This window comes from Lissotriton vulgaris, chromosome 7 (genome assembly GCF_964263255.1).
Source record: "Lissotriton vulgaris chromosome 7, aLisVul1.2, whole genome shotgun sequence".
NCBI lineage: Eukaryota > Metazoa > Chordata > Amphibia > Caudata > Salamandridae > Lissotriton > Lissotriton vulgaris.
The window spans coordinates 33,058,807-33,086,531 of NC_141695.1; the positions used below are offsets into that span (position 1 = coordinate 33,058,807).

At 42.7% G+C, this 27,725-nt stretch overlaps 1 protein-coding gene across 1 annotated transcript in view; it reads left to right on the plus strand.

The window, feature by feature from the left end:
• The window catches only part of LOC147700599 (transient receptor potential cation channel subfamily V member 6-like), a 117,528-nt gene that overhangs the window by 18,432 nt on the left and 71,371 nt on the right, over positions 1-27,725 (plus strand). Inside the window, exons 2-4 of the mRNA XM_086929704.1 lie at positions 3,532-3,629; positions 5,093-5,215; positions 26,959-27,099. Of these exons, the coding sequence (XP_086785830.1) occupies positions 3,532-3,629; positions 5,093-5,215; positions 26,959-27,099 (362 nt within the window). The remainder of the gene's footprint in view (positions 1-3,531; positions 3,630-5,092; positions 5,216-26,958; positions 27,100-27,725) is intronic.

Below are 27,725 nucleotides of genomic sequence, written 5' to 3' on the forward strand. Positions count from 1 at the left end.
TATGCCAAGCAAGGAGAACCAATCATAATAACAATTTACACAGCGAGCATATGCACTTTGGCACTGATTAGCAGTGTTAAAGTGCCCAGAGTACTAAAGCCAACATCAATCACCCGATCTGCGAGTCATTGACCGGGTTCAACCTGGTTGTGTTATTTACACTGCTACAGCCAGTATTCGATGCTTTGCAGTGATCGCTTACTCTAAGATGCTTGTACCTAAAATGGCGGCTCTACGAGAACTGAGGAGTTTATCTTTCGGGCTTTGCGTTAAGGAGTAATACCAACGAGCTACTAGGTAAGTGTGAGGAGGCAGTGCTAGCAGTCCTTGGGGAGCAATTGATAATGGGGCCTTTCACTGATTCATGATGACCTGCAGCTGGACGGTGCCTGACTCTAAAATGGCAGCCGTTTAAGATGGATGGATCGCATTACTTACCTTGATATGATCTAGCGTGGTATATTAGCCGTGTAAACAGTGGTTTTGGTTCAACACCTATATCTCCTGTTGAGCTCTCCATCGCACAACTGATTTTGCTCCCACGGCAAGACTTTGCCGGACTATACCAGAGTTGTGTCTTTCTACCTGCTATGTAGAGTATAAGAGAGTTTAAGGGATGAAACGATCTGAGGGGGCCCCCCTGGGTGTGACGAGAGCCAACTCCCATGGGTGGGAGATGTCCAGGAGAAAGCAGCAGAAGCCCCAGCAGGTCACCTCTGACTGCGCGAATCCACCAGCTCCAAGAATGGCACTTCAGATGCCACCTATCAAGTTCAGGCAAGAGCCGCGCCGTGACCGGCGCCCATGATGGAACTTTTGAACGATGCCCTCCTAGGCAGAATCTAGAACCTTCTGTATGTAGTGCGGTGCCCGAACAACCTTTGGCCGATGACCGGTGGAGCTGCCCTATGCAGCTAAGAGGAGATTCGCTTGGGTTCACCCCTCGGCCGTCACCTACCCAGCCGGACGTCAGACACTGTTTTTCCCCGTCTCCCCCGTTGTATTTCTTACCCCCTCCACCCTATGGTCCCGATTCACAGAACTAACTTAAGACAATATCCTAAACTTACTACTTTTGGTATTCACAGAATGCATTTAGTAGTAGTAAAGTTAGGATTTTGTCTTAAGTCTGTCTTAAGTCTGTCTTAAGTCTGTCTTACGTCTGTCTTACGTCTGTCTTACGTCTTTCTTACGTCTGTCTTTAGTTAAAGTTAAGTCAAACTTACGACAAAATCCTAACTTTACTACTACTAAATTCCTTCTGTGAATACCAAAAGTAGTAAGTTTGGGATTTTGTCTTTATTTTGTTCTGTGAATCGGGCCCAGAGTTTATGCTATGCTCTTGTAACTCATGTAACTATTCTCCAGCACCTATTTGGCCGTCACCTACACAGCTGGTCTTCTGACATTCTTTTCCTCGTCTCCCCTTTTGTGTATCCTTCCCTCCCCATCCTCCTCCCTCTTCTGATCCTTTGATTCAAACTGATGTAACTATATAACCCGTAACTCGCTGATTCAACTGATGTATATTACAAAACTGTTTTTACCTACCACGGGGCCTGAGCAACCATGGTGGATGCCCGGTGGAGCTGTCCTATGCAGCTATATAGGAGTCTGGGCATCACCTACCCAGCCGGTCATCTAACATTGTTTTTCCTCGTCTCCCCGTTATGTGTCTCCTTCTCTTCCCCTTCGATGGAACAAGGACCACGCCCCCTGGGCGGATAACAAACCTGTTTGTACCCACCGCGGAGACCGAGCAACATTGGCCGATGCCTGGTGGAGCTGTCCTATGCAGCTACAGTGGAGTCTGGGCCCTTGGCACTCACCTACCCAGCCACTCATCTGACATTGTTTTCCTCTTCTCCCCGTTCGTGTCTCCTTCACTCCCCCTCCCTCTGTGATTCTTTGATTCAAACGGATGTAACCATGTAACCTGTAACTCGCTGATTCAACTGTTATGACTATGTATCCTGTAACTTGCTGATCCTCATGTAAAGCGCTCTGATACCTCCGGGTTCAGCTAGCACTATATAAAACTTTGCAAATAAATAAAATAAAAAGGAAAAATAGGAGGAAGAAGCAAAACATGTGGGGATAACCCTGCAAAAAGGGCCTTTTCCAACAGTGATGTTATAATTAGGTGCTTAAATGCCATAAATACGAATGATTAAAAACTGAGAAATCACTGAAATTCACCAATTACAGTTTAATGAACTATTTCCTCTGCCCCTGTCATGCACTGTGCAGGTCCTCACATATTGCATCACTCATGATTTTTTAAATGACTTACTTGATAATTTCACTCATGACAATTCTTCTGACATCAGTGATGATATAACTGATGACATCATCCAGTCTTTGTGGCAGCACCCTGCGTGGTTTGTGAACTTGAACTAATTCAACAAGCTAGACCTGTGCTCAATTTTGCATTACTCGTCAAGTCATCATGAACATAACCTTTGATCACATGCTGGACACAAAGCATGTCTGACAAGTCACCCATGATTGGTGACTGTTACCCACTTTTTACTGGTATTTGCCCACCTATCAAACAACCTCTCTTAGCACACATTCTTCCTTACTCGTACTTCTCCCAGAGAGTACCTATCCATACTTGCGCCTCTTCCTTGCCTGTACCGGTCTCTCCTACCCTGCACCTACTGAAGCTGTACCTCCCTTTATTGTGCACTGTGCTTCCACCTCTCTGTTTGCACGTTCTTCTGACTGAAACTCTCTCTACTCTCACCTCTGCTTCTCATACCTCTCCCACCCACCATCTGTGCACATATATTATTTTGATCTCAGCAGTAAACATTCATATAAACGTGGCTTATAAGTGAAAATTCAAGCTAGACTTAATGGCTTTGGTGTTTCTTATTTGTATATCATGCAGATTGGATATTCCCGGGTGTTTAATTTGAGCTGGTGGTTTCTGTTGCTCGGCACTGGCACTTACGTGTCAACTCCAGGGCTTGCAACAGTCTGCCACAAATTGGTGCTGTCTGGCTAATTTTGAGATGAGCACACCATCAGTTAATTTTTATTTCAATATACAGTAAAAATGACTATTACCTGATGCCCAAGCTATTCTTACAGCTTTGGGGGCCTGAAATAGTCTCTTGTGGGAGTGTGATGGTTAGTGGTTTTGTTAACATTAACAGCATGGCAGGGCAATGTGTGGTGTAAGATGCAGCGGCTTCCTGAAGAGAGCCCTGGTCCTCATTTTCTAATTTTTATAAATTAAGCACTGATACTCCCACATCTATTTAAGTGTAGCTCAAGTTGCAAGTATACATGTTCATTGCGAGAAGGCTCGTATTAGATCATTTTGTAACTTTAAAACTGCAGGTGGACTGGCCTTGTTCAATAGTTCTGGACATCTGCACATTTCTTGGTGGGGATTCATTCATGCAGTGAGGGGAATTACCATGTGCCAAGCATTCCTGCAAGGCCGGGGTTCATGCATTAAAGTGTCTGGAGGCATCTATGCTAATCTGTGCAGGTTCCTAATAGTATTTTCTCCTACAGGATAGCTGAATTACCATTGCTTCAAGCTGCCAAGAAGAATGACGTCAGTGCTATCCAGAAGCTGCTCTCTTGTCCAAAGACTGAGCTGTATGGCAGAGGTGTGTATATTTATACCCTTGGTGCAGTTTCTGCAGTGCCAGGTATGTCACCTTGCACCCATTTCCAACCTTTGCACAAACTTGGTTACACACAAGGACTTACAAAGGGGTAGGTGGGATAGGGAGATATAAGTGTATGGTGAAGAAGGACTGGGGTGGTGTACGTTTTTGGGGCTGCTTCAGAGTTATCATTTCATGTAAATCTGAGGCAGTGTCAAAAAGACATGGATCTTACTAAGAACGCCCACAGCAACACCCACTGAACACCTCTTTCACGTCGTGTTCTGTGTGAAAGGGGCACATATTTACCAGGCCAATTACAAGCCATGTAAAGTTTCTTTACGGGGCCTTGTAAATATACCAGGGCACATTGTGCCACTGGAACATCGAAAAAGTGATGTTGTGGTGCCGCGTCTATCTATCTATCTATCTATCTATCTATCTATCTATCTATCTATCTATCTATCTATCTATCTATCTATCTATCTATCTATCTATCTATCTATCTATCTATCTATCTATCTATCTATCTATCTATCTATCTATCTATCTATCTATCTATCTATCTATCTATCTCTATCTATCTATCTATCTATCTATCTATCTATCTATCTATCTATCTATCTATCTATCTCTATCTTCAGAATACTTCAGTTCTTGATATTTAACCCATGATACCTTTGTAGGACAATATGCCAGTCCCTGGTAATCTGACATGCAGCCCCCATTGCTTTCATCTGTTTTTATCACATTGTTGTTCTTGTTTATCATGTAAATAAAAAAGAGAAATCTGCATTTTTAAAAAGCCTCTTAGTTTTATGTATCAGAGTAAAAGAAAAACGGACACTGATTTACGAGTCAGTGGAACCAGGATAAAGCCAGACATCTGCAGAGCATCATTCTGTCCTCGTGCCACTTGCAAGGCTTTCTATAGGTCTGATTCGGGTGGTAATATTATAGATGAAGCCACAAGACTTAAGCCCACACCTAAGCTTGAACCTGGTTTCCTGGCAGATTGCTGAACTGGCTTAATGATGTGAAGAACAGCTCACTGGACCAGTGTAGCAGCCACCATCGCCAGATGAATGCAAATGAAATCACAGACAACTGAGACTGCTCCTTTATGGTGCAGCTGTAAATGGAGAACTTGCGGCACTGTCCAAGTCAGAAGATGGACAGGGAGATGTCTCAGACCCCAAGCTCAGGCAGTAGTGCACTACCAGCCCACACTGAAGCTAACCTCTCTGGAGGCTGCTGCATCAAGACAACAGGGGAAGAACATCCCTTAGTTTTCCTGACCCCATCAGAGGATGACCTTGAAAAATGGTCCCCTGTCCCTTCCAGCACCTGGAGGACATTTATGTGAATGGAATTCAGGTGTCTGCCTTTCTCAAAGCTCTCATTACTGTGCACAGCACTTGGAAGGTGTCGGAAGGATGAAAAGCCTCTTCTCTTGGTTGCAGGTGCAGTGGGTGAGACAGCCCTCCACGTGGCTGCTCTTTACGACAACCTTGAGGCTGCTGTGGCCCTACTGAAAGCGGCTCCGGATCTTATCAATGAGCCAATGACATCAGAGCTGTATGAAGGTAAGAGCAGAGAAGCGACTTATATGGATGAACACAGCATACAGGTAATGTTGACATTTACAGCATGCAAGGTATGCATTTTTGGTTCTCTTTCACACCGGTCTCCAGTCTCGATGTGATTTAAATAGAATATTGGGAACTGGAACCTGTTTGTAAACTGAATGTATGTAAATAACAGAATACGAAAAACAATATTGCAAAACAGTAGATGTGGCTTTTTATCTTATTTTTGCCAATACATTTGTGAATTGTACATGGATATATATTAACCCTTAAAGTAATAGCAAACAATTACTATTTCCTTGTTGATAATCCCTTCCTTATTTCCCTTGCATGCTGTCAATCAATCAATAAAATATATGTAAAAAGAAAGTGCTTAGGAATTCGGATATTTTTAAAAATTTAAATTAACTCATTACAATGTCAGTCCAAATTCTTATTCCAATCATGCAACTTCTCCTTTCAAGTCCAGCCAATGCACACAAATTGGTTGGGAAGCCAAATAAGTATTATTCCAAATTTGTCTTGATGTAGTGATCATTCGAATACCGAGATTCTTCTCGATAGATATCAATATATTTACGGCAAGTGCCAAGGTACGATATATCAAAGCAAACGTACTCTTTATTCTTTACAAAATCCAACAGCAGCCCAGCCAATGCGTTTCCTCCCTAACAGGGACTTCGTCAGGGATTAGAAAAAATCTTCTTCTTCTCTCTTTTATTGAAGCTTTTCTGGGTAGTATCCCACAAAAAATGCAGGTGTAGACAGAATGTATCCCCAGTGGAATCTGCTACAATGAGCAGAATGGTGCCAAATCCCATCTATCAATAAGGATTTGTGAAGATGGGATTTGGCGACATTCTGGTTAATGTAGCAGGTCCCACTGGGGATACATTTACTTTACGGCTACATTTGTATGGGATATCTCGATCCAGAAAAGCGTCACAGAAAGAGAGAAGAACAATAATTTTTCGAATCCTTGATGAAGTCCCTGTTCGGGACGAAACGCATTGGCTAGGCTGCTGTGGATTTTGTAAAAATATCGTACCTTGGCCCCTGTATTATTAAAATCAATTAGATGAATCTCAGTGCTTGAATGATCACTACATCAAGCCAAATTTGGAATAATACTGACTTGGCGAATGACACAATTAAACCTGAAAGCAGAAGTTGCATGATTAGAATATAAAGTTGGCCTTACATTGTATTGAGTTAATTTAAATTAGAACATTTTTAGGACTTTCTAAGCCGTCGCTTTTTACATATATTTGTTCATTTGAAATTATGGTTTCTGAGCAGTAGAACCATTAAAAGGCTGAGTGAGATTGTATATATACTGTGGAAATAACGCCTGTGTGGCTGGGTAGAGCCAATATTGCTCTTGTTGTATGTAACTGTCAATCAATCAGTAAATCAATAAATCAGGATTTATAAAGCATGGCTAATCACCTGACAGGATATCCTGGCGCTTGCCAATTTCTGTCTCTGCCACATCAAAGGAAATTCCCCACACCACCTCCTATGCCACCCTATGGCAGCACCTTTTTTTTTACACCATCCCTTACTCGGTGATTTACAGCATCCATTTCGATAACCTAAACCTTCACCCAGCCTCCAAACATAACATTATACGTATGCTAATCATCACACTAACCCTTACTCAGACTGTAACCATTGTATCTTCCCTGCACCTTCCCTTACACCATCCTTTACTCTAACCTCTCATTTTAATCCTGACCTAAAAGTTAACCTAACCCTGTCCCAATCACTCACTCCAGCTTTAACTCTTACAAAATTATCATCTTAACCTAAATCTGTACTATATCTTTAACATGTCCAATTTACCTTACATCATCCTTCAGACCATAAATCTTTTGACTCCGTAACCTAAATGGCTTCATTTCTCCCAAATCCCAACCCTATTAAACTTTTTTAACGATTATACTTTTAAGGAGTCTTAATATTTTGCTTTTCTGCTGTTTATTTTTTACTTTTCAGTTACTGGTACTTTTAAATGTGTATATATATCTATATATATATATATATATATATATATATATATATATATATATATATATATATATATATATATAGGAAAACATTGACTTGCACAATTTATGCTATTGTATCAATTGCTATATAAATAAATAACCTTGTATTTTCTTAAATTCATGTTTGCTTGGCCCTTAATGACATATTGCTAATTTTTATTTGTAAGTTCTCTGGGAATTTTTTAGTATATTATAATGCGCAATGAATCACCTGAGGCGCCAAGGCACTGGGAGCACCAGGAAAGACATTGACTTAAACGACTAGAACTGAACAGTGGGGATCTTCTATTAGGAATACTTCCAGGTTTGGAGACGTTTTCATAATCTGATCATACGTCCTTCCTAACGTAGGATACTTTTGAGAATGTATTGCCTCCAGCAAAATATTCTGACTGACTTTGGTGAGAATATGCTTAACCTTGATGTACTAGAAGACTGAGTTCCCAAATAATTTGATGAGATAGGCTAATGGAGTGATGGACAGATTGAAAGGTAGTTGTTTGTGGCATAATATCCTGTTCCCCAAACTCTAAATCAGACCCTTAGTCTCTTTTTACTGAAGTTAACATCTTCCAGTGGAACAGTGTTCAAGGCTGTGGCTGCTGAGGTCCCCTTGAAGTCAGATACGTCATTGCTAAGCTCCGGCTGAAGCCATTGGTTTTAGCTCCAAAAGCTCTGAGCAGGATGAACCTTGATTTTATTGCCCATGAGGTCACTTCACAGGTCGGTTTAATTTGCCTCCTCACCCTTGTCCAAAGTTTTTTCCTTTGATCTTAGGACCTGATTTGGTGTTTGGTGGACCGGCTCCTCCCTAACAAATGTGACGAATATCCTGTCTGCTATATTACACGTGCATTATATCCAATAGCCCTTGTAATATGGCATTCAGGACATCTATCACATTTGTAACAGTGTAATGCATCAGCTGAACTCACAAATTCAAGCCCTTAATAATGTTTTATTAGAAGTCGAAATCCTCCAGTGGGGCAAGACTGGAAGCCATAGTCAGGCAGGGGTCTACTAGCTTGGATCCCTTTGCCACAAGGTCCTGCTGGACTAATTTTCAGCATGATAGAAAACTCTGAGTGTGACTGTGGGAAGTGTTAGTACCTACCACCCCCTGTGCCCATCTGGGCTTCCCAGGGGGTTGTCTTTGTTGCATTAGAAGGCCCACTCGGGATTGACTGAGGAGTGAGGGAGTGAGTGATGTCAACCTAAGCAGGCTAGGTAGAGGGTGGCACACTCAGTGCTCCATTCAACTACTAACCAGTGTAGTACCTGCCCCAGGTATGTGGGGTACCTGTTTAGGGGACATGCGTAGGTATGGTACCGAAACCAACCAGGTACACACACCATTCCTGCTGCATGCATGATGGGTGTGTGCACCTTCCCTCTGCAGTACAGCGGTAAGATGCCCAGAGTCCTATGGTCAGGCAGAAAGATTTGTCAAATACTAGGAGGAAACAGCAAAATGTTTGGGGTAAATTTCCCTAAGAAGGGCCATGTTCAACAGCGACAAACATGTTTTTCTTGCCTACTTGCGTGCGATCTATCTGAGGATACCGTAGCACCTTCCTGGTGCACTAGAAGGAGAAAATGCGACTACGTCTTCAGAGTGCTTGGAAAGTTCTTCCTAGTCAGTCCTGCTGCCTACAACACCTCAGAACCGACTTCTAGGCACCAGGTATGTCTCCAACTAGGTCTCCTGCTATGCCTAGCCCTCTCTGGTCGGCTGCACGCTCTTGGAGTCAAGATTCATTCTGCTTTTTGTAATCCTGAAGCATGTAACAGTAGCTTAGCCACCCGGCTCCTGGAGAGCAGTCCTAGTCCCGGATACCAGCAGGAGCTATGAGTTTCTTGAGTCATTAGGTCCTTGTGTGAGCCTTCTTCTTCCAGTCTAGCAGGAGTAAGAAGTCTGCTTCAAACTGAACCTTTTTCCTTCTGATTGAGTCTTCCCAGTTGAAGGAAGGTTCTAGGTTGGTGGTGGATTTATCCTGCTTCCTAGCTAGTGACTGGAGAAATTCTACCACACATTCCTAATTATTTTCTCACAGCCACCCTGTATCATTTTGCAACATTTCCTCTTTGCTTCCTATATATCTAATTACACGGAAGCCCCAGTTTCAAGATTACAGTGTAGTGTAGTTCCTATTTTCCCAATAGGCCCTGCGCATTGGAATAACATAAACAGTAGTATCGACGTAGAAGTGCGGATCTTCCAGGCCTCCACTGACTATGTTAAACTTAATTGGGTTTGTTACCAACTAGCTCAGAGGTCACTGGAAACTTTCTTGACTGAAATAGGAAGTGATCAGCTTCCCTGGCACAGCCAAGAAGGGATTCAGTTTTCCAACAACTGTGCAACATGACAACTTTGCTCCTCAGATCAAGAGTCAATCTCTAGGGTCGTGTGAAACAATACACAGTTATTTTACTCAGTCAGTGGTTGTGCAGTTTACTTTCACAATATGTAGAGAATAGAGAGACGGGCGTTTGTCAATAAAGGGTAACATTTATTGAACAGTCTTTCTTCTCGTACAAGAGAAATGAATTGCCACAATTGCAAGACTTGTTATTATAAAAAGTACGTACTGTAAGAAGAGTATTGCAAAATAATACTGTAAAAGCATTGATATGGTTTCTTAGCCATACAATGGTTTAAAATGAATACAACATATATACATTCATATATACATTAGGCTAAAATACTCAACTGGTGCTTCTAACTACGCCTACCCCAGTGTACCTGACCTAAGCCTAATGCTTGGGAGGGGAGTAAGTAAGTAGCTTTAGTTTAAGTTGGTTTTGCCAAGGTTTGCTTCAAGAATTCTCTCTAAGGGTTTAGTCAACACCATACCTCTGGAATAGAATGATGAAGGTCTGGTATCTCCTTCAGGGGGTCGATATCCCAGTCACCCGCGAGGGTAAACTAGAAACGCCAGAGCTGGATTTCTCTGCAGGAGAAAGACAGCGTCTCTTCTCAGCGCATCGAGGAGGAGGAGGGGCAGCATCCGCGGGCAGCTTGCATCTGCTGGGCTCTTGCAGGGGGACGGCTGTTCAGCTCCTAAGTTCACCACACCATCGTTCGCTAGTTAGCAGCGATAGCAGTAGCGATAGCAGCTATGGTATCATCAGCATGACAGCTTCTTCAGCAGCAGCAAGACAGCTGGCAGCATCAGCGATGGCATTAGCGTAAACAGCAGCAGCAGCCTTTGCTTAAGGCAACGTTGGTAATATTTATACCTGAAAGGTGCCTTGTTTGACGTAAGTTTTTGGATATAAGACGTCAATAAAGATGTCACTAGGAAGTGATCATCTATCAGTGCTCATTAGAGTTCTATTACTAATCAAAACACAGCAAGCGGGGATTTCCAGGTTGCTGAGTTTTTATCTTGTTGAAGAACTCGGAGTGTTAATCTAGGAATCTCAGATAGTAACTTTTGCTATGTCATTGCACTAATTTGTTGCAAAGGAAGTGGCAGAGAAAGCTATTCTGAAATGTGGCTCTGTTCGTGTGAGGCCAGAGACGAGTTTCTGAATATTGCACTTGAACGGTTATGCCAATATAGGGAATAAATGGATTTATAGCCGAATAGGGGCATAAGGTCACAGTATCGATCAGGGTCCTAGATTAGAACGCAACACCCACTCCACGAATTCATGCCCATCAAATTACTAAAACTAGAGCAATAAGATGCATGTGTAACATTGCCCACCCCAAAATACATATATGCATTTGAAATAGGCGTATTTGTAATACGTGAAATTTTAGGTACTGTACGTTTTTGAAGCATAGAAATCATTCAAAAATTATAGCATATGAAATCAATAACCGATTATGCAAAAAGAATTACACATGAAATATCTCTGAAACAGAAGAAGGGCGAGATAATTTCATCACAAATAAATGCATTGCAATAAAATATGCTAGAGGCTGGTGTAAAGTTATTATGTCTCTAGATGTGTTTAGAAATAGAAGTTGAAGCTTCTGTTCTCTATGAATAGTTTTACTTTAAGCAAATAATTTTTCGTGCCAGAAAAAGGGTGAATATTAAAAAGTGTTCAATTCAAAAGAATTATTGCTTGAACGGGAAAAAATAGAGTTCCAACGCATTTAGCAGTTTTTGTTGTTCAAATCTGAAGGCCGAATTCAGAGTTCATGGGAACGCTGTGTGTCGGAATGCTTCTCCAAAGTTATTGTTTCTGTTCGGGTGAGAACATCATATCAGACAGGCTCTCAAAGAATTGGTCTACAAATTCAGGTGACAGTTCGACCAAATTCGATAGTGCTGTAACTTGGCAGGTGTGAGAATGATTGCTGTCATCAAAGTCGGGATCAGCAATGCTCACAGAAGGTCGTACCTGGGTGATGTTGCTTTTGTCACTCGCTCCACTTTTACAACCTAGTCATAGCACAGGAGTCTCAACGAATGCCGTCATCAGGATTGGTAGCCGCTGGGGACAACACAATTAGTGAGCCGTTATCGTACTTAGCAAAGTATCGATATCCATTGGTACTGCTGATGGAAGTGAAAGACAGATGTCCAACACGCACTCATCTCCGCATAGCATACATCGAAGTACAGGTAAGATGCAGTTTTGCCATATCGGTCTGAATGAAAGGAACCAGGTCATGTTTAGATCTCTCAGCCTGGCCAATCCAAGGACTCTAGTTATTCTGTCCCGGTAGCGGATTGCTAGGATTGTCTCTTCCATTCCCATAGGAGTCATGTCTGAGCTGTGGCTTGCCATAACTAAGCAGGAGGGTCAAAAATAAAATCCCTGCTACAAGTCCCAAAAATAGGGGTATGCCGCCAAAAACAGAGTAGACAAAATTTGAAACGATTCCCAGATTTGCTTGAAATGGTGTTAGCAGTCCCGTAAAAATCGTCTTAAATATGCCTGGGATGCCTGTGGCACTAGACATGTTAAGGAGTTGGCTAAGCATTTCTACGAAATGCACGGGGCAATTTGTTGATAAAAGTTCATGAACTTCAGTAGCTGTCCTTGCAACTAGGAGATCATACGTCTCTTTTGATGACGTTATGGGCACTGTTGTCTGCAAAAGCACAGACTTCATTTTGCTTAAAGTATCAATTTGTATAGAATAGAGATTCAGACGAGGCCAGATGGGAGTCTCTATGTCTCCAGGCCCGCTCGGGAACAATGCTTGCATACAGCATTTGACCATGGAAGTTACGCTTATGAGATAACTTTTCCCTGGAACAAGGCCACAACATCTGTGATCCGTTCTTAGAATGTAACTCCCATTCGCGAGTTGCATAAAGAAGGGCTCTATCTGAGTTGCAGGTGTGACAAGCTGGTGGCATGAAAGGTTGTTAGAATTACCTTCACAGGCTCCATGTAAATGAATACCCTGGGACAAAAGTATACCGCTTAGTGAACGTTTACAGTTATCACCACTAAGAAATAATTTTTTTGTCGCTGTCACTATAGCATGAATGTGTGTATGGTAATTTCCATGCTGATTTAACATAACCTTTACCCAATCGTTCATACTGGCCAGTAGGTATGTATTCAAGGCACTTTTTAAATCGGAAAGTTGTTATCGGAATAGTGATAATTCCGTGTATTATCCATTCAATGACAGGACTTTCTGACATTGTCAATGGTAATCTCTCAAGTTTTTCGATGCTCAGGATTGTATAGTCTGCTCCTTTCTGTGCCAAACTGATCTGTTTATCAGTAAGGTTAAAAATGGAAAACAATGACGTTGTGTTCATTAAACGCCAAGGCACATAGCCTGAACGAAGATTTTGCAGCGTCCAGCCTAATTGTACAATAGAACGTAATTGAGATTGGCCATGCTGTAACATTAGCAAGTCTCTGTCTATTATGTCAAAGGCAGAAGATACAATATTGTCCAATGAATATATTCTGGAGGACAGAGTCATTAATCCATTGTCCACTACAGAAAGTGATTTTTCCAAATTAATACGATCAATTTCTCGTATTTTTTCTGCTGTTTCAATTTGTGTGACTTTCCAAGCCTCGTTGTACGCAGCATAGATACTGGTCGCTATGAAACGCTTTTGAAGCTGTTTGCGTGGTCCAAGAATGAAATCGCGCAAATCAGCACCATCTTTTAGTAAAGACAAGTGTTGCTTAATTTCAGCCAGTGTGGATGATCCTAGCCAATCGAGGCAGAGTTTCCCTACACTGTATGTTGTTACTATCCCTGGATGTTGTCTCTGGGAGTATCTAGGGTCTTGTCTGGTCATCTTAACCCCTGTGTTTTGTTCAGGAATCTATCTTGACAGTTGTTTGTGTCAGTAGGCCAGATTAACCACTTTTTCCAATCAGGATGTGTTCTGTTAAAATGTAAAATTTTAGTTACGTCTATCTCAATATCTGTTGTTGCATTATCAGGTATTGGCTTCGGAATAGATGGTTTGTTTAGGTCTTTGATCTTAGCTAGGCCAAGACAGGATGTTTGGTGAATTGTGTCATTTAAAAGCATCATTTGTTCTGGTATCATGCAGGTTCTGAATAGTGCTTCAAGGCCTTGTACCTGCCAATCTTTTGTACCCCAAATGGTTTTTGTTTCAATGGTATTTTTCCAATAATCAAAACCAAATGTCATCATTTTTTCATAAAATGCTTCTGAATATATTAATTTAGTGTTTGTCAGCATTGTTTTCATTCCTGTTTTATCTAACAGTTTGTAATAAAACGTTTCTGCATCACTGGTGTTAAACCCTGAGAAGTACTTGAATTTCTCAAAGAATGTTTTAGAACTGCTTTTAGGTGGTGTAGCACAATGTTCCCATTGATTATACGTAAAAACATTTCTAGGCTGTGCAGAATTATGCAAATAATGATCGCCATAATGTGTAAAACAGAATAACTGTTCATAACTAGACGAACCTTGTAAATAATCATGTTCTGTGAATCTAGCTGACATTACTAAATCAGACATCATGTCATTAATACTGTTAAAGTCCCAATCATCAGAGAATGTACTAGGTTTTTACAAAGTCACTTAAGGAAACCTTCAGTTGATGAGGATACTTCAGGATCTCGACCGGACCATATATCTCATAGTCAGTTTTCTCCCATACTACCCCACCGGGTATTTTGAATGGCTGTGACATTTACTGTTGACAGTTCTCTTTTCTTCACGTGGGAGGATCTTTGTGGTTTGAGGACTAGGTTGATGTTCTGACTTGCTGTGTCCATTCAATTGTAATAAACTTTCCTAAAATTAAAACTAAAATTAGGCATAGTAGGAGTATGAGTACCCCTGAAATAATCCAATGCTCAATCAACGGTGTATCCAGATATAATTCTTTGATTAGTTGAAGGAGTTCTGTTGTATTTTCTTTAAGAGTCATTTTTGTTTCTGGCATCACTTCGGGGTTGCTTTGATCCTCGGAAAAGTTGTCGAAGTCGATGAAATAACCAGAGGCAGTTCTGTCAATTGTTGGGATTGTTCTTTCAATCTGTCTCTCGGTAGCATTTTCTGATGTCACATTATTGTAGACTGGTGTTTCTTGACGAACTGTTTCAATCTGTGTCTCAAGAGGCACGAGTTCCATGGCATTATTGCATAGTCCTTCTCTGTGCACTGCAGGCTGATCGAATGTGATTAGTCTTTCAGTTTGAACCTTTTGGATTGTTGCAAGTTTGGGTATTCTGTTGTTTCTTGGGAGTCCACTGGGCCTACTGTTGATTATAGGCCACATGCTTGTGGTTTTACCAGGTCGATTGATACAACTCTGTTCTCCTTTTTACCAGCAAGGGACGGTAGTACTACTGATCTTGTTCCGGTGACTGCCAAGACAGGTACTGCTTTTCTGTAAGAAGGCCCAAATTCCTTCTTCACCGCGATTTTTTTCTCTGACTAGATCCCAAATCTTTGGAATCCAGACAGGCCTTGCTGGGGCTGTTGCTTGTGGTGCCTCGTCAGTGGTATCTGGCTGTTGCTTTAACTTTATGTTGCTTAAGGATTTTCTTGTTTCATTCAGTTCCTGTAAAACAGCCAAACGATCTTTGATGTCAAAGTCTGTTTTATTATCTTGTACCACTGATACCTGACTATCTAAGTCCTGAATTCTCATTCTAATTCCGAACAATAGTTCGTATGGGCTGAAACCTTTTAGAGAATTTCTTGGCAAATTGTTAAGACTGGTTTGGACACTTATTAAATGTTTGACCCACCCAGCGCCTGAACCTAATACCTTTGCTGTTATAGATCGCTTTATGTCTCGGTTTTTTCTTCCTACCACACTATTCCCTTCGGGGTGCGACGGACAAGAATACCGCAACCCAATTCCCATGCTGGCCATGGCTTCCCTATAAGCTCGAGAGCTGAAAGCAGGACCCTGGTCAGAATGGAACATGGTAATTGCGTATGTGCCGATAAAGACTCGCAGATCTTTTATAACCGTTCTAGCGTCAGCCGAGCGCTGGAGGCCACATATTTTAAGTGTGTTTAGCCTTAATGATTAATAGGACGCAGGATGGGGTGTAGACAGCGTTACGCTGTTTCTGATTGGTAGCCGGTAGCATGGTTCACTACTGCGATCCCTGTTGCAGTTTTCACAGTTGTTTGCATATATTTGGTGTTGTACACTCATTCCGGCCACCAGTATACTGATTGTGATTCAGTCAGGGATTCCTGGATCTTTCTGTGCCTAGGACCCAAACCCATGTGTGCGTCTGCTATTAAAAATATTCTCCTGTTCGTGTTTAGAATTACCCTATCCCCCACTCCAGGGATTCGAGCAAAAGGAACAGAGTTTGCATCGATTACGTATGCATAATTGAGTGGATAGTTCACGGGCAGTGCTGCACAGTCGCCTTTTACGGTCGTTTTTACTGCCAGCATGGTTTCCTCGTCTATGTATTTTTCTGCACGCTTTTTTGTGGCTACGGAAGCCGGTTTAGTTGCTTCCGCTATGGCTGTATTAGCCAATGAATTCCCTGCAACGTGAACGCCATCACGTTGAAGACTCTGTGCGTGTATCACGTGAGTCTTTTGTAGTTCTTTTTGTAAAAGAGCTACCTGTTTCCAGAGCAATTTATGCTTTATTGTGGCACCTGTGTCATCTTTGTAATCGTTTTCAATCCAACTCTGCAGTTTATTATTGTAAGAGTTGACGCATAAATGAGAATCGCACACGATTAGTGTGGGGAATTCACGTTCTGCATTTTCGAGCGCCATCTTTAAAGATCTGATTTCAGCTCTCTGAGCCGAACAGTTTCTTACTGATTCAGTTTTTGTTATTTTCGGTCTGAATTTACCGCACAGCCAACGACCTTTAACAATCGCACAGGCTGCATCGTAGGATTTGCTCTCTACGTTGAAATGCTGTACAAATCTATCTGTATAAATTATACAGGCGTATTGTGGGAGAGGCAGAAAATTGTTTGGCAGAGGATATTCTTCTTCATATTCTAAATCATTCAGTTCTTCGAATTGCGGGGCGAAATAGTATTTCACATCTTCTGCTCCAAGAGAATCTACATACTGTATCCATTTCGGATCCAGTGTCACTGTAGGCAGGTTTACTGGGCTGGATAGCGCCTTGAAGGCGGATTCCGCTGTGAGGATATTAATCCTTTTGCCGTGTGCTAGTTCTCGTTCATTGGCTAATGCAATTTGCACTGCTTTCATAGTTCTTTCTGTGTGACTGAATGTTTTTTCTCCTTGTGTGTACAAGTGAGATTTTATTGAAATTGGTACCTTTTCTCCCTCATTAGAGGTTAGGTACGTGAATCCGCATCTTCCTGGGATGACTCGGATTACAAGATCGCATGTGTTGTCACGTGTATCTAATGTTGTTTTTGCTCACATGTCTGTTTGCAGTGATCTCAAAATTTCTGTGTGTTTTTGAGTCCAATTGATTTGTTTAAAATCAGGTTTTATTAGTTTGTAGAGAGGTTTAACCCTCTCTGCATAATTTAGAATGTATGTTCTTCCGAAATTCAGAAAACCTAGTATGGATTGTAAATTCTTCAGCGTTTTTGGAGCTTGGAGTACAGCGCACTTCTCTAAGAAGTTGTCCGCTAGGCTTTTACCTTCACTTGATAATTCGTACCCTAAGAATAGTACTGTCAGATGGGCAATTCAAGACTTTTTAAAGTTGAATTTGTAACCCTCTGCTGCGAACCCAAGTATAATGGTGTTCACTCTTTTCAAGTGAATATCCAAGTCGTCGTCTGTGAGATAGATATCATCTACGTAAGATAATGCCTCATCATTATATATTTGTAGTAACTCTGTTACCCTAGCTGAGAATAGTCCTGGGCTGTTCTTGAACCCCTGTGGGAGTCGACAGAAATTTTTCCTGCGACCCAAATGCTGAGAAAGCGGTCAAGTATCTGCTTTCTGGTGCAATGTTTTGACAAAAGAAACCATTTGATATGTCTAATGTCGTTTTATATTTTTTCCTAACTATGTTATTCATTAGGGCTGCACTATGCGAGTTTTGTACTGCAAATGTTTTGCAACATGCATTAAGGTGTCTGTAGTCCAAAACTAGACAATATGAATTGTCTGGCTTGGAGACAGGAAATAAAGGATTGTTCATTTGAGAGGTGCATGTTTCAATCACCCCCTGGTATTCAAGTTGATCTAAGATCTCCCTGACTTGTTTTTTAGCTTCTTGCTTAATGGGATACTGCCGTTGGGCAGTTGGTTCACTTTTTAATTGGATTTTGTGAGGAGGTGAGTCCTCATCCCATCCTACATGATTTTTATATAATGCCGGAGCCTGGGCTCCTGCCTATTTCCTTGCATAAGTATATTTTTTGTGAATCGGAATGTGATTCGAGAAGGCAGGGTTAATCATTTCCTTGCCACGAGGGCACTCCCTGACAAACTCTGGGGGCCAATCTTTTTCAGCTAACAGAATATCATAGCCTTTTGAGAGTTTATCCCAAAATAGACCCTATATTTTCCTAGTCTTATCACCCTCGATACGCAATGTTATTTCATATATTTTATGGGGCTCGCTAAGTCTGGTGTCGGCAGTTTCAACCTGAATGTATTCATTTGTGTCCACTGTCTCCAGATGACTCATCAAGATCTTGCGGGCCATACTGATTTCTGCTGCACTGTCTAACATTGTCTGTGCCCACTCCCCGTTTTTCAACTGTGTCCTCAGTATTCTCGGCATGGTTGATTACTTTAATACTGGCTACCTTCTTTTTCGGAAATTGAGATTTTTTACTCTGAGCAGGTTCCTTGTGTTTGGACTTGGTGTGCTCTCCTGGGTCTGACCGTCCTCTTCTTTCTGATTTCTGCAAAAAAGATCGAGAGGGACGTGTATCAATACTTTGATATCTATCAGGTTTTTTCAAATTATCCCTATTTCGAAGGTTGTATCTTTTCTCAGAGGGCTCCCTCTGGGGAGACTGGTGTTCTCGAGTCGGAGTTCTTTCCCTCCGTCGAGGAGACCTTCCTCTGGACTGGAAAAATTTTCCTTGGGAGTGGATTGTTTATTTCCATCCCAGCTCTTTTTAGGAGTGTTTAAATTATTTTTAATAAATAATTTTTCAGGATTTTCGAGCAGTTGGGGCTTTACTGGTTTCCCGCCCAAGCTGTCTCTACCTAATTCTTCATAGCATTTTTCTATGATTTTGGCAAGCTCAATTGGCTGATCTGTTATATCTGTTTCCTTCAACTTTTGGCGGATCGCCACCGATGCTGCTTCTCCCTTTATGTTGGCTAATAATATAGCCGAGACCTGCTTGAAGTCTTTCATTAATTTCATACTAAGAGTTAAAGCAGGTTCTGGACCGTATTCATTTTGAATCTGTCTTAGTACATCTGGTATTACCGCCATAGACGGAACACCATGTGTTTTTGTGTAAATGGAAGCAAAGACTGTACCCCAAGTGTCACAGTCCTCCACGTTTGGTGCGATTCCCATAGGAAGGCAGATGGTCAAGATTCTGTGTTTCTCAATAGGGGTAGTATCCGGAAATACTGCCTCTATTTGAGTGATTTTCTGTGCTAACCAGAAAGGAATTTGTTCCCGTTTAAGGGTGTTTTACCAAGACATGACTGTATGTTCTGTGGTGTGATTTTATTAGTGTTCCCCTGATGAGGGGGCAGCTGTGGTACATTAACAGCTGGTTGGACTGTTGCAGTCCGCATTACATATTGGACTAATTGCCTATGTATTTTTATTAATGTTTTTAGCTGTACTAACAGCTCTTCCTTTGACATTTTTGCAATGTCCGGATGTGGTGTGTAGCTGGCTAGAACCGGCCACGTTGCTCCTGGTCTACCTAGTGGACTGAGCCTGGTAATATGATCATTATGTTTTAGGGCGCCATTAAACCAGAGCAGGTGCTCTTGGAATTTTAGTGGGATTTCAGTCTCCTCGAAAGGAGCGTACTCATCCGGAGGTTTCTCTATTTTGTAATAGTGAAACTCTTTTGTTCTAGCGTTTGCCGCTGGAAAGTTTATCCATGAATAGAATACCTCTGTCTGCCGATATTCGTGTGCCTCTATCACGAAAATTACTGTACCACCTTGTGGTGTCAGTCCGTTTTCTATAAGTTTTAACGTTATAGACTTTCTTAAATGTACCGGGATGATAATTGCATCCGGGACAGTATCGTCGGGACCCTGCTGAGTCGCATCTGCTGCGGCCCCAGTGGTTCCGTTTTCTCCTGGCATTGTATAAATGCAAGGTTTGCAGAGTAGGTCTCCAAGGAGACAAAGATTAGGTGCACAATATTTTGGAACACTGTATCCTTCAACGTTGAATAAACCAGAGCTTTACATAGGAATCTCTTCCTACTGAGTTCGGGCGGATTTTAACCTTTCACCCATTCCAGACGTCTATTGGAGTATTTACGGGAGAAAGGGGTCTGTGTGAAAAATGCACGACTGAGTTACTCTAACGTCTTGCGTTAGTTTATTGCCTTACCAAACGTTGGGCGCCATGTAGTGTAGTTCCTATTTTCCCAATAGGCCCTGCGCATTGGAATAACATAAACAGTAGTATCGACGTAGAAGTGCGGATCTTCCAGGCCTCCACTGACTATGTTAAACTTAATTGGGTTTGTTACCAACTAGCTCAGAGGTCACTGGAAACTTTCTTGACTGAAATAGGAAGTGATCAGCTTCCCTGGCACAGCCAAGAAGGGATTCAGTTTTCCAACAACCGTGCAACATGACAACTTTGCTCCTCAGATCAAGAGTCAATCTCTAGGGTCGTGTGAAACAATAGACAGTTATTTTACTAAGTCAGTGGTTGTGCAGTTTACTTTCACAATATGTAGAGAATAGAGAGACGGGCGTTTGTCAATAAAGGGTAACATTTATTGAACAGTCTTTCTTCTCGTACAAGAGAAATGAATTGCCACAATTGCAAGACTTGTTATTATAAAAAGTACGTACAGTAAGATGAGTATTGCGAAATAATACTGTAAAAGCATTGATATGGTTTCTTAGCCATACAATGGTTTAAAATGAATAAAACATATATACATTCATATATACATTAGGCTAAAATACTCAACTGGTGCTTCTAACTACGCCTACCCCAGTGTACCTGACCTAAGCCTAATACTTGGGAGGGGAGTAAGTAAGTAGCTTTAGTTTAAGTTGGTTTTGCCAAGGTTTGCTTCAAGAATTCTCTCTAAGGGTTTAGTCAACACCATACCTCTGGAATAGAATGATGGAGGTCTGGTATCTCCTTCAGGGGGTCGATATCCCAGTCACCCGCAAGGGTAAACTAGAAACGCCGGAGCTGGATTTCTCTGCAGGAGAAAGACACCGTCTCTTCTCAGCGCGTCGAGGAGGAGGAGGTGGGGCAGCGTCCGCGGGCAGCTTGTATCTGCTGGGCTCTTGCAGGGGGACGGCTGTTCAGCTCCTAAGTTCACTACACCATTGTTCGCTAGTTAGCAGCGATAGCAGTAGCGATAGCAGCTATGGTATCATCAGCATGACAGCTTCTTCAGCAGCAGCGAGACAGCTGGCAGCATCAGCGATGGCATTAGCGTAAACAGCAGCAGCAGCCTTTGCTTGAGGCAACGTTGGTAATATTTATACCTGAAAGGTGCCTTGTTTGACGTAAGTTTTTGGACATAAGACGTCAATAAAGATGTCACTAGGAAGTGATCGTCTATCAGTGCTCATTAGAGTTCTATTACTAATCAAAACACAGCAAACGGGGATTTCCAGGTTGCTGAGTTTTTATCTTGTTGCAGAACTCGGAGTGTTAATCTAGGAATCTCAGATAGTAACTTCTGCTATGTTATTGCACTAATTGGTTGCAAAGGAAGTGGCAGAGAAAGCTATTCTGAAATGTGGCTCTGTTCGTGTGAGGCCAGAGACGAGTTTCTGAATATTGCACTTGAACGGTTATGCCAATATAGGGAATAAATGGATTTATAGCCGAATAGGGGCTTAAGGTCACAGTATCAATCAGGGTCCTAGATTAGAACGCAACAACAGGACCCTACAGTTACAAGGCAGGCAGGCATATCCTCAGTTCCTTGTCCACCTCCAAATTGAAATGGGCAGTCCTCCCACCGACATGGTCCAAACTATCCTGCACTTAAAATGGAGCATGGCTGTCTACTTGGTCCTAAGAAAAGCCTTAACTGGCATCTCTAACCCAAACTGCTGTTTTTCCACTGGCGGTTCTGTCCACTCTGTTGATTGTTTCTTAGAATAGTTGAAATGTATATTTTTAGACCTGATACGTGTCAGGTCGTATTTTCTTAAATCTTTTCACGTTTTCCTCATACAGTTTGCTAGTTCTCGTGTAGAGCCTTATGACTCCAGGCCTTTTTTCACTGCACCACAGTATGAAAGGGCATGCACTCTTCCATGGCGACCTGGGTGCTCACTTATATCTCGGGTGGGGCTAACCCATGTGTGCAGCCTGCTCTGGAAGGTTGGTGTGTACACTCACATGGACTGTATGTTTCAAACATGTGTCCAACCTGCCACTGCAGGTCTGAGAGAGTGCTGTTGCGTGTGTACTATGGCTGGCCCGTAGCAAGCACAGTCCATCTAGAGGAGGTCTTTTACCTCCACTAGCATGTAATTTGAAGGGCTGGGCAGGCACCAGTGGGTATTTGCTGCCCAGATAGGATGGAAGACCCGCAAGTGTTCCCATACCAAGGAGGCTTGCTCCTCCATTAAGTTAGCCTGGGTAATGGGTCGCCGAAATCTCATGCTTCAATGTGGGATTGTAGTGGCACAACCTCTTAATGTTTCATATCAATGGATTCACTAGGCCTAAGACTTTCCAATGGGAATGGTGGTCTTGGTATATCTTGTATACAAATGCCACTTATGGAAAGCGGACATTTTTATGCATCTTAGTCTTTGGACCTGATGCACAAAGGCAGTCTTAGACAAAATTCTAAAATTACAACTTTGGCATTCACAGAGGTCATTTACGACTCGTATATTTACATCCGCAGTCTGGCCGGAATCTCCGGCTTGGGCCATACTCTCCGCACCAGGGCCACACTCTTCGGCTCATGCCGTACTCTCCAGCCCGGGCCGGATGATGTGTAATCAATGGTCCGGAATGCAATTTTTAGAAAAAGGAACATTAGGAGCATGTGATAAATGGTAGAGGAGGTCATGAAAATCAGTTTGGGCAGGGAAGAGGGTGTGGCCAGCCACTACTTCATATCCCAGAAAAGCTTGCTCCTTTGCATCATGGTACTCCCATTGATTACACTGCAACCGGCCCGAGCCAGAGAGTATGGCCCAAGCTGGAGAGTACTGCTTGAGCAGAGAGTGCAGCCTGGGTGTGGAGAGTATGGCCCAAGGGGAAGATTCTGGCCCAACTGCGGACGTAATGATACATCTCGTAAATTACCTCTGTGAATACCAAAAGTCGTAAAGTTAGACTTTTGTCTCAGACTGTGTTTGTGAATTGGGCCCTTTGTGTGCCATGTTATCTGACGCCGGTGAAACCCAGAGGTGGGAATGAGCAAGTACGGGCTTTCCCCTGTGTAGCATTCTGGCTCTCTATATAGTGCACTAAGAATGAAGTACACTGTGCAGAGAGTCTGGTGGGTCCTAGACTGGTATGCAGAGGCCAAAGTGGATAATACAAACTTTTTATTTGCGGTAGTGTGGGCAAGCAGTTAGGCTTATTAGAGGGTAGTGCTAAGCATTTTTTATACTCCGAGGCAATACATGATGCACGCACTCGAGAATAAATCCGAGACCAATTTGCAAAAATAACATTGATTTTTATATAATTTTTCAGCTCATAAACTTCATTCTACAGTAAGTACTTTTCAAGATCCGAATTTTTCAAGTTCACAAAATTATGCACCATTGAAGTCAATGGGAGAAAATAGAAAAATGCATATAAAACACACAGCTGGATTTTAAGGTTCACCTTCTGGATTAAGGTAAGTAGCAAGGTCAGGCCCTAAGATCCCACCAGTGGATTCTCAGAAGCATCCCTGATTCGGCCGGGAGTAGGGTGCTGCTGAGGTTGTTGGCAGCTGGTGCCCTACGAAGAAGGGGGCAACCTGAAAACACACTGCACTAGGGGACCAAAAGGTAAGTCCCACTCAAGGGAGCAGATCGCAGGGACCTCAGGACCATGGGTGCACAGCTGGTTTATCGGTACCCAGGCTGGGCGTGCTGGGTGCAGAGTGAATAGGTCAGTAGGATGGTGTTCGCCAAGATGTCTTTACGGTCGGGGGCAGGCAGGTTGCAAGAATGATTCCTGTAAAGCTGGGCCCCTCATAAAGTGTGTCTCAGGGTTTGATGAGTACCTGCTTTTTGGGTAGGTGGAGTTCATAATGGACTCTTTGTCTCAGTGTAGGTTGGAAAAGGGTTTGGTTTCCAGGTATTGGTGCAAAACGGCTCCGGTAAGTTCTGGTGTCTATGCACTTGGTTGGGAGACAAATCTGATCCTCTGGAGTTGATGTACCTTGTTTGGCTGGGATATGGCATAGGAGTCACTAGGGAGAAGCAAGTCGGTAATCCAGACTCTGCGGGTTTGGTGCCTGCGGTCTGCAGGAGAGTAGTTCCTCTACCCCTGTGGAGTTCTCTGGAAATTAGGGAAGGGATGGGGGTGCTCCACTGTTCTTGGAATCCTCACATCAGCAGAACAAGACAGCACACCTTGATTATTGACTCTTGGAAGCAGCCAACAAGGTTTCGAGCCAGAGGCAAAGTTAGATAACATTAACGCCCTATTTGTGGTAATGTGGGCCAGCAGTTAGGCTTATCGGAGGGTAGTTCTAAGCAGTTGTTGTTCTCACAGAGGCAATATATGAGACACACTCAAGAATAAATCCGGACCAATTTGCAAAAATAACAGCAGTTTTTGTGTTATTTTTAAGACCAAGAATGTGTTCAACAGTAAGTACTTTTTGAGATTTGAAATTTTCAAGTTTGCAAAATTAATCGCTCATGCTCTAAATTACTTACCATTGAAGTCAATGGGAGAAAAGAGAATGATGCATGTAAAATTGGATTTCAAGGTTCACCTTAGGGTTTTAAGTCAGCAGCAAGGCTAGGCCCAATGTTTCACCAGAGAATTCTCAGGAGTGTCCTGGATTCTGCCAGGAGGAGGGTGCTGAGGTCTTCGGTAGCTGATGCACTACGAAGAAGGGGGCCACTGGAAAACACACTGCGCAAAGGGGCTTACAGGTAAGACGGAGGGGTCCTACTTAAGAGATCAGGTAGCAAGGGCCTCAGGACTATGGAATCACAGTTGGATCGTCCTTACCAAGGCTGGTCAGGCCAGGTGCAGTGCAGACCTGTCAGCTGGGCACTGCATATCAGGATGTCGTTCAGGTCAGGAGCAGGCAGCTTGGAGAGGCAATTCCAGGCAATTTTCCCACCTGTCCTCCTCCCAAATGCGGAGCAAGAAAGGGGTGGGGTGGGCTTTGCACCCTCCACTAGCTGGATGTGCCTGGATCACATTTCAAAGTCAGCATCGCCTTTGAAGCTTCCGGCCTTGGAAGGCATTTCTGTCCTGATGTGAAGCACCTCTGCCTAGAGCTAGCTTTGTTCTTGACTGCTGAGAGCGCTGGCCCTCACCCCAAGAGGTCATAAACTTGTCTGGTGGTGGCATGCTGGCTAAGACTAGTCAGAGACCACACCAGTGCTTGATAGGTTTTTAGGGGACCCTGTAAAGAGTATCCTGTGTGGATTTATAATCAATCCATTAATGGCATCAGTGAGGATCTATTAAGACAAGATGTTTGCTACCAAGCAACTTCGTGCACAGTGAAGCCATCATGGAGCTTGGAAACTCGTGATGACAAGTAGCCAGCCCATGTACTCTCTATAGCTTTCCTGTGCACTTACAATATCCAAGAATGGACTTGATGTTGTAAGGTCATATCTGCTCATGCAGATATGTCCACACATGGGATATAGTGCACCCTGCCTTAGCCGTAAGTCCTGCAGAAGGGATACCTCATGCAGTGTATGTGTGCCATGACAACTCTTCCATTTTCTCTGCATCAAGACATGCAGCCTTGCTTTCAAACTCCTTACCCATGCCTACAAATCCCTCCACAACATCGGACCCAAAGACCTCAACGAGAAAGTCTCCTTCCACGTACCCAGGAGGAACCTCCGCTCCGCTGACCTCACCCTGGCAGAGATCCCCCGCATCCGCAGAATTAGAGCAGGTGGGACAGCCTTCTCCTACATCGCAGCCAAGACCTGGAACGACCTCCCAGTGAACATCAGATTCTCCCCAACCCTGCACATGAATGATTGATTGAGACAACGCTGCACATTGCTGATCTAATATGTGCACATGTTTTAAGGTGATACAGCGATGCACATTGCGGATCTAATATGTGCACATATTTTAAGGTGATACAGCGATGCACATTGCTGATCTAATATGTGCACATGTTTTAGGGTGAGACGGCGCTGCACATTGCTGATCTAATATGTGCACATGTTTTAGGGTGAGACAGTGCTGCAAATTGCAGATCTACTATATGCACATTATTTAAGGTGACACAGCTCTGCACGTTGGTGATCTAATATGTGCACATGTTTTAAGGTGAGTCATCGCTGCAGATTGCTGATCTAATATGTGCACATTTTTTAAGGTGAGACGGTGCTGCACGTTGCTGATCTAATATGTGCACATGTTTTAAGGTGAGACTGTGCTGCACATTGCTAATCTAATATGTGCACATGTTTTGAGGTGAGATATCGTTTTATATTGCTGATCTAATATGTGCACATGTTTTAAGGTGAGATTGCGATGCACATTGCTGGTCTAAAAAGGGATTTATTGAAGGTGACCTGGCCCTGCACATTATTGATCCAATATGAGCACCTGTTTTAAGGTGAGAGGGAACTGCATATTGCTAATCTAAAATGTGCACGTTTTAAGGAAAGACGGCGCTGCACATTGATGATTGATCTTATATGTGCACGTGTTTAAGGTGAGACAGCGGTACACATTGCTGGTCTAAAAATTGATTTGTTTGAAGGTGAGATGGCCCTGCACATTATTGATCTAATATGTGCTCATGTTTTAAGATGAGACGTCTGGACACATTGCTGGTCTAAAAATTGAGTTGTTTTTAAGTTGAGACGGTGCAGCACATTGCTGATCTAATATATGCACTTGTTTTAAGGTGAGATGGTGCTGCACATTGATGATCTAATATATGCACTTGTTTTAAGGTGAGATGGCGCTGCACATTGATGATCTAATATATGCACTTTTTTTTAAGGTGAGACAGCACTTCACATAGCGGTACTGAACCAAAACCTGAACCTTGTTAAGGAGCTGGTTCGGAGAGGAGCAGATGTGGCATCGCCTCGAGCCTCTGGAACATTCTTCACTCACAGTGCATATCACCTCATATACTTTGGTAAGTGGCTGGTAATGCACAGATTGGTCCTCAGGTAAATACCTGGGGCAACAATGTTTCGCAGAGCACAATGCAGAAAGCCATCTTGCTGCTCTGCTTGACAGGAAAAGGGCCATAATGAACAGTATTTTCCATTATACAGCATATTCCTGTTCCTTCCTATTTGCAGCACACTTTTAACTGCCTAGCACTAATGCAGGCACCTTTGCTTCGTGTTGCAAGGGTGCCTGTGTTGTAGTCAGGATGTTTTTTGTGCAGGAAGGGACACCTTCCTGCACAGAAACAATAAACACCTCACTGTGGGGGTGTAGTCTTTTTTACACATTCCTGGGTCTACCACTCATGGTAAACCTGGGAATGCGTCAAAATCCATGGGTGCATGCTCCACCAATGAAACGCCTCCCTGGGGCAGAGTAACACAGAGCCATGCAGGGGTCTAGTACCAAATAATTAATAACAGTTTATGCTCTTGTCTGCCAGACACAACGTTGCCTTTTTGACTTTTCTAACATCCACTAATTCTTGCCAGATTTTCTTACTTTTTGTCGGAACACCATTAACTAGAATAACCAGAGGTTCCTCTTCTACTTTTTCAACACCAATTGTATCAATATTTTTCTTAAAAT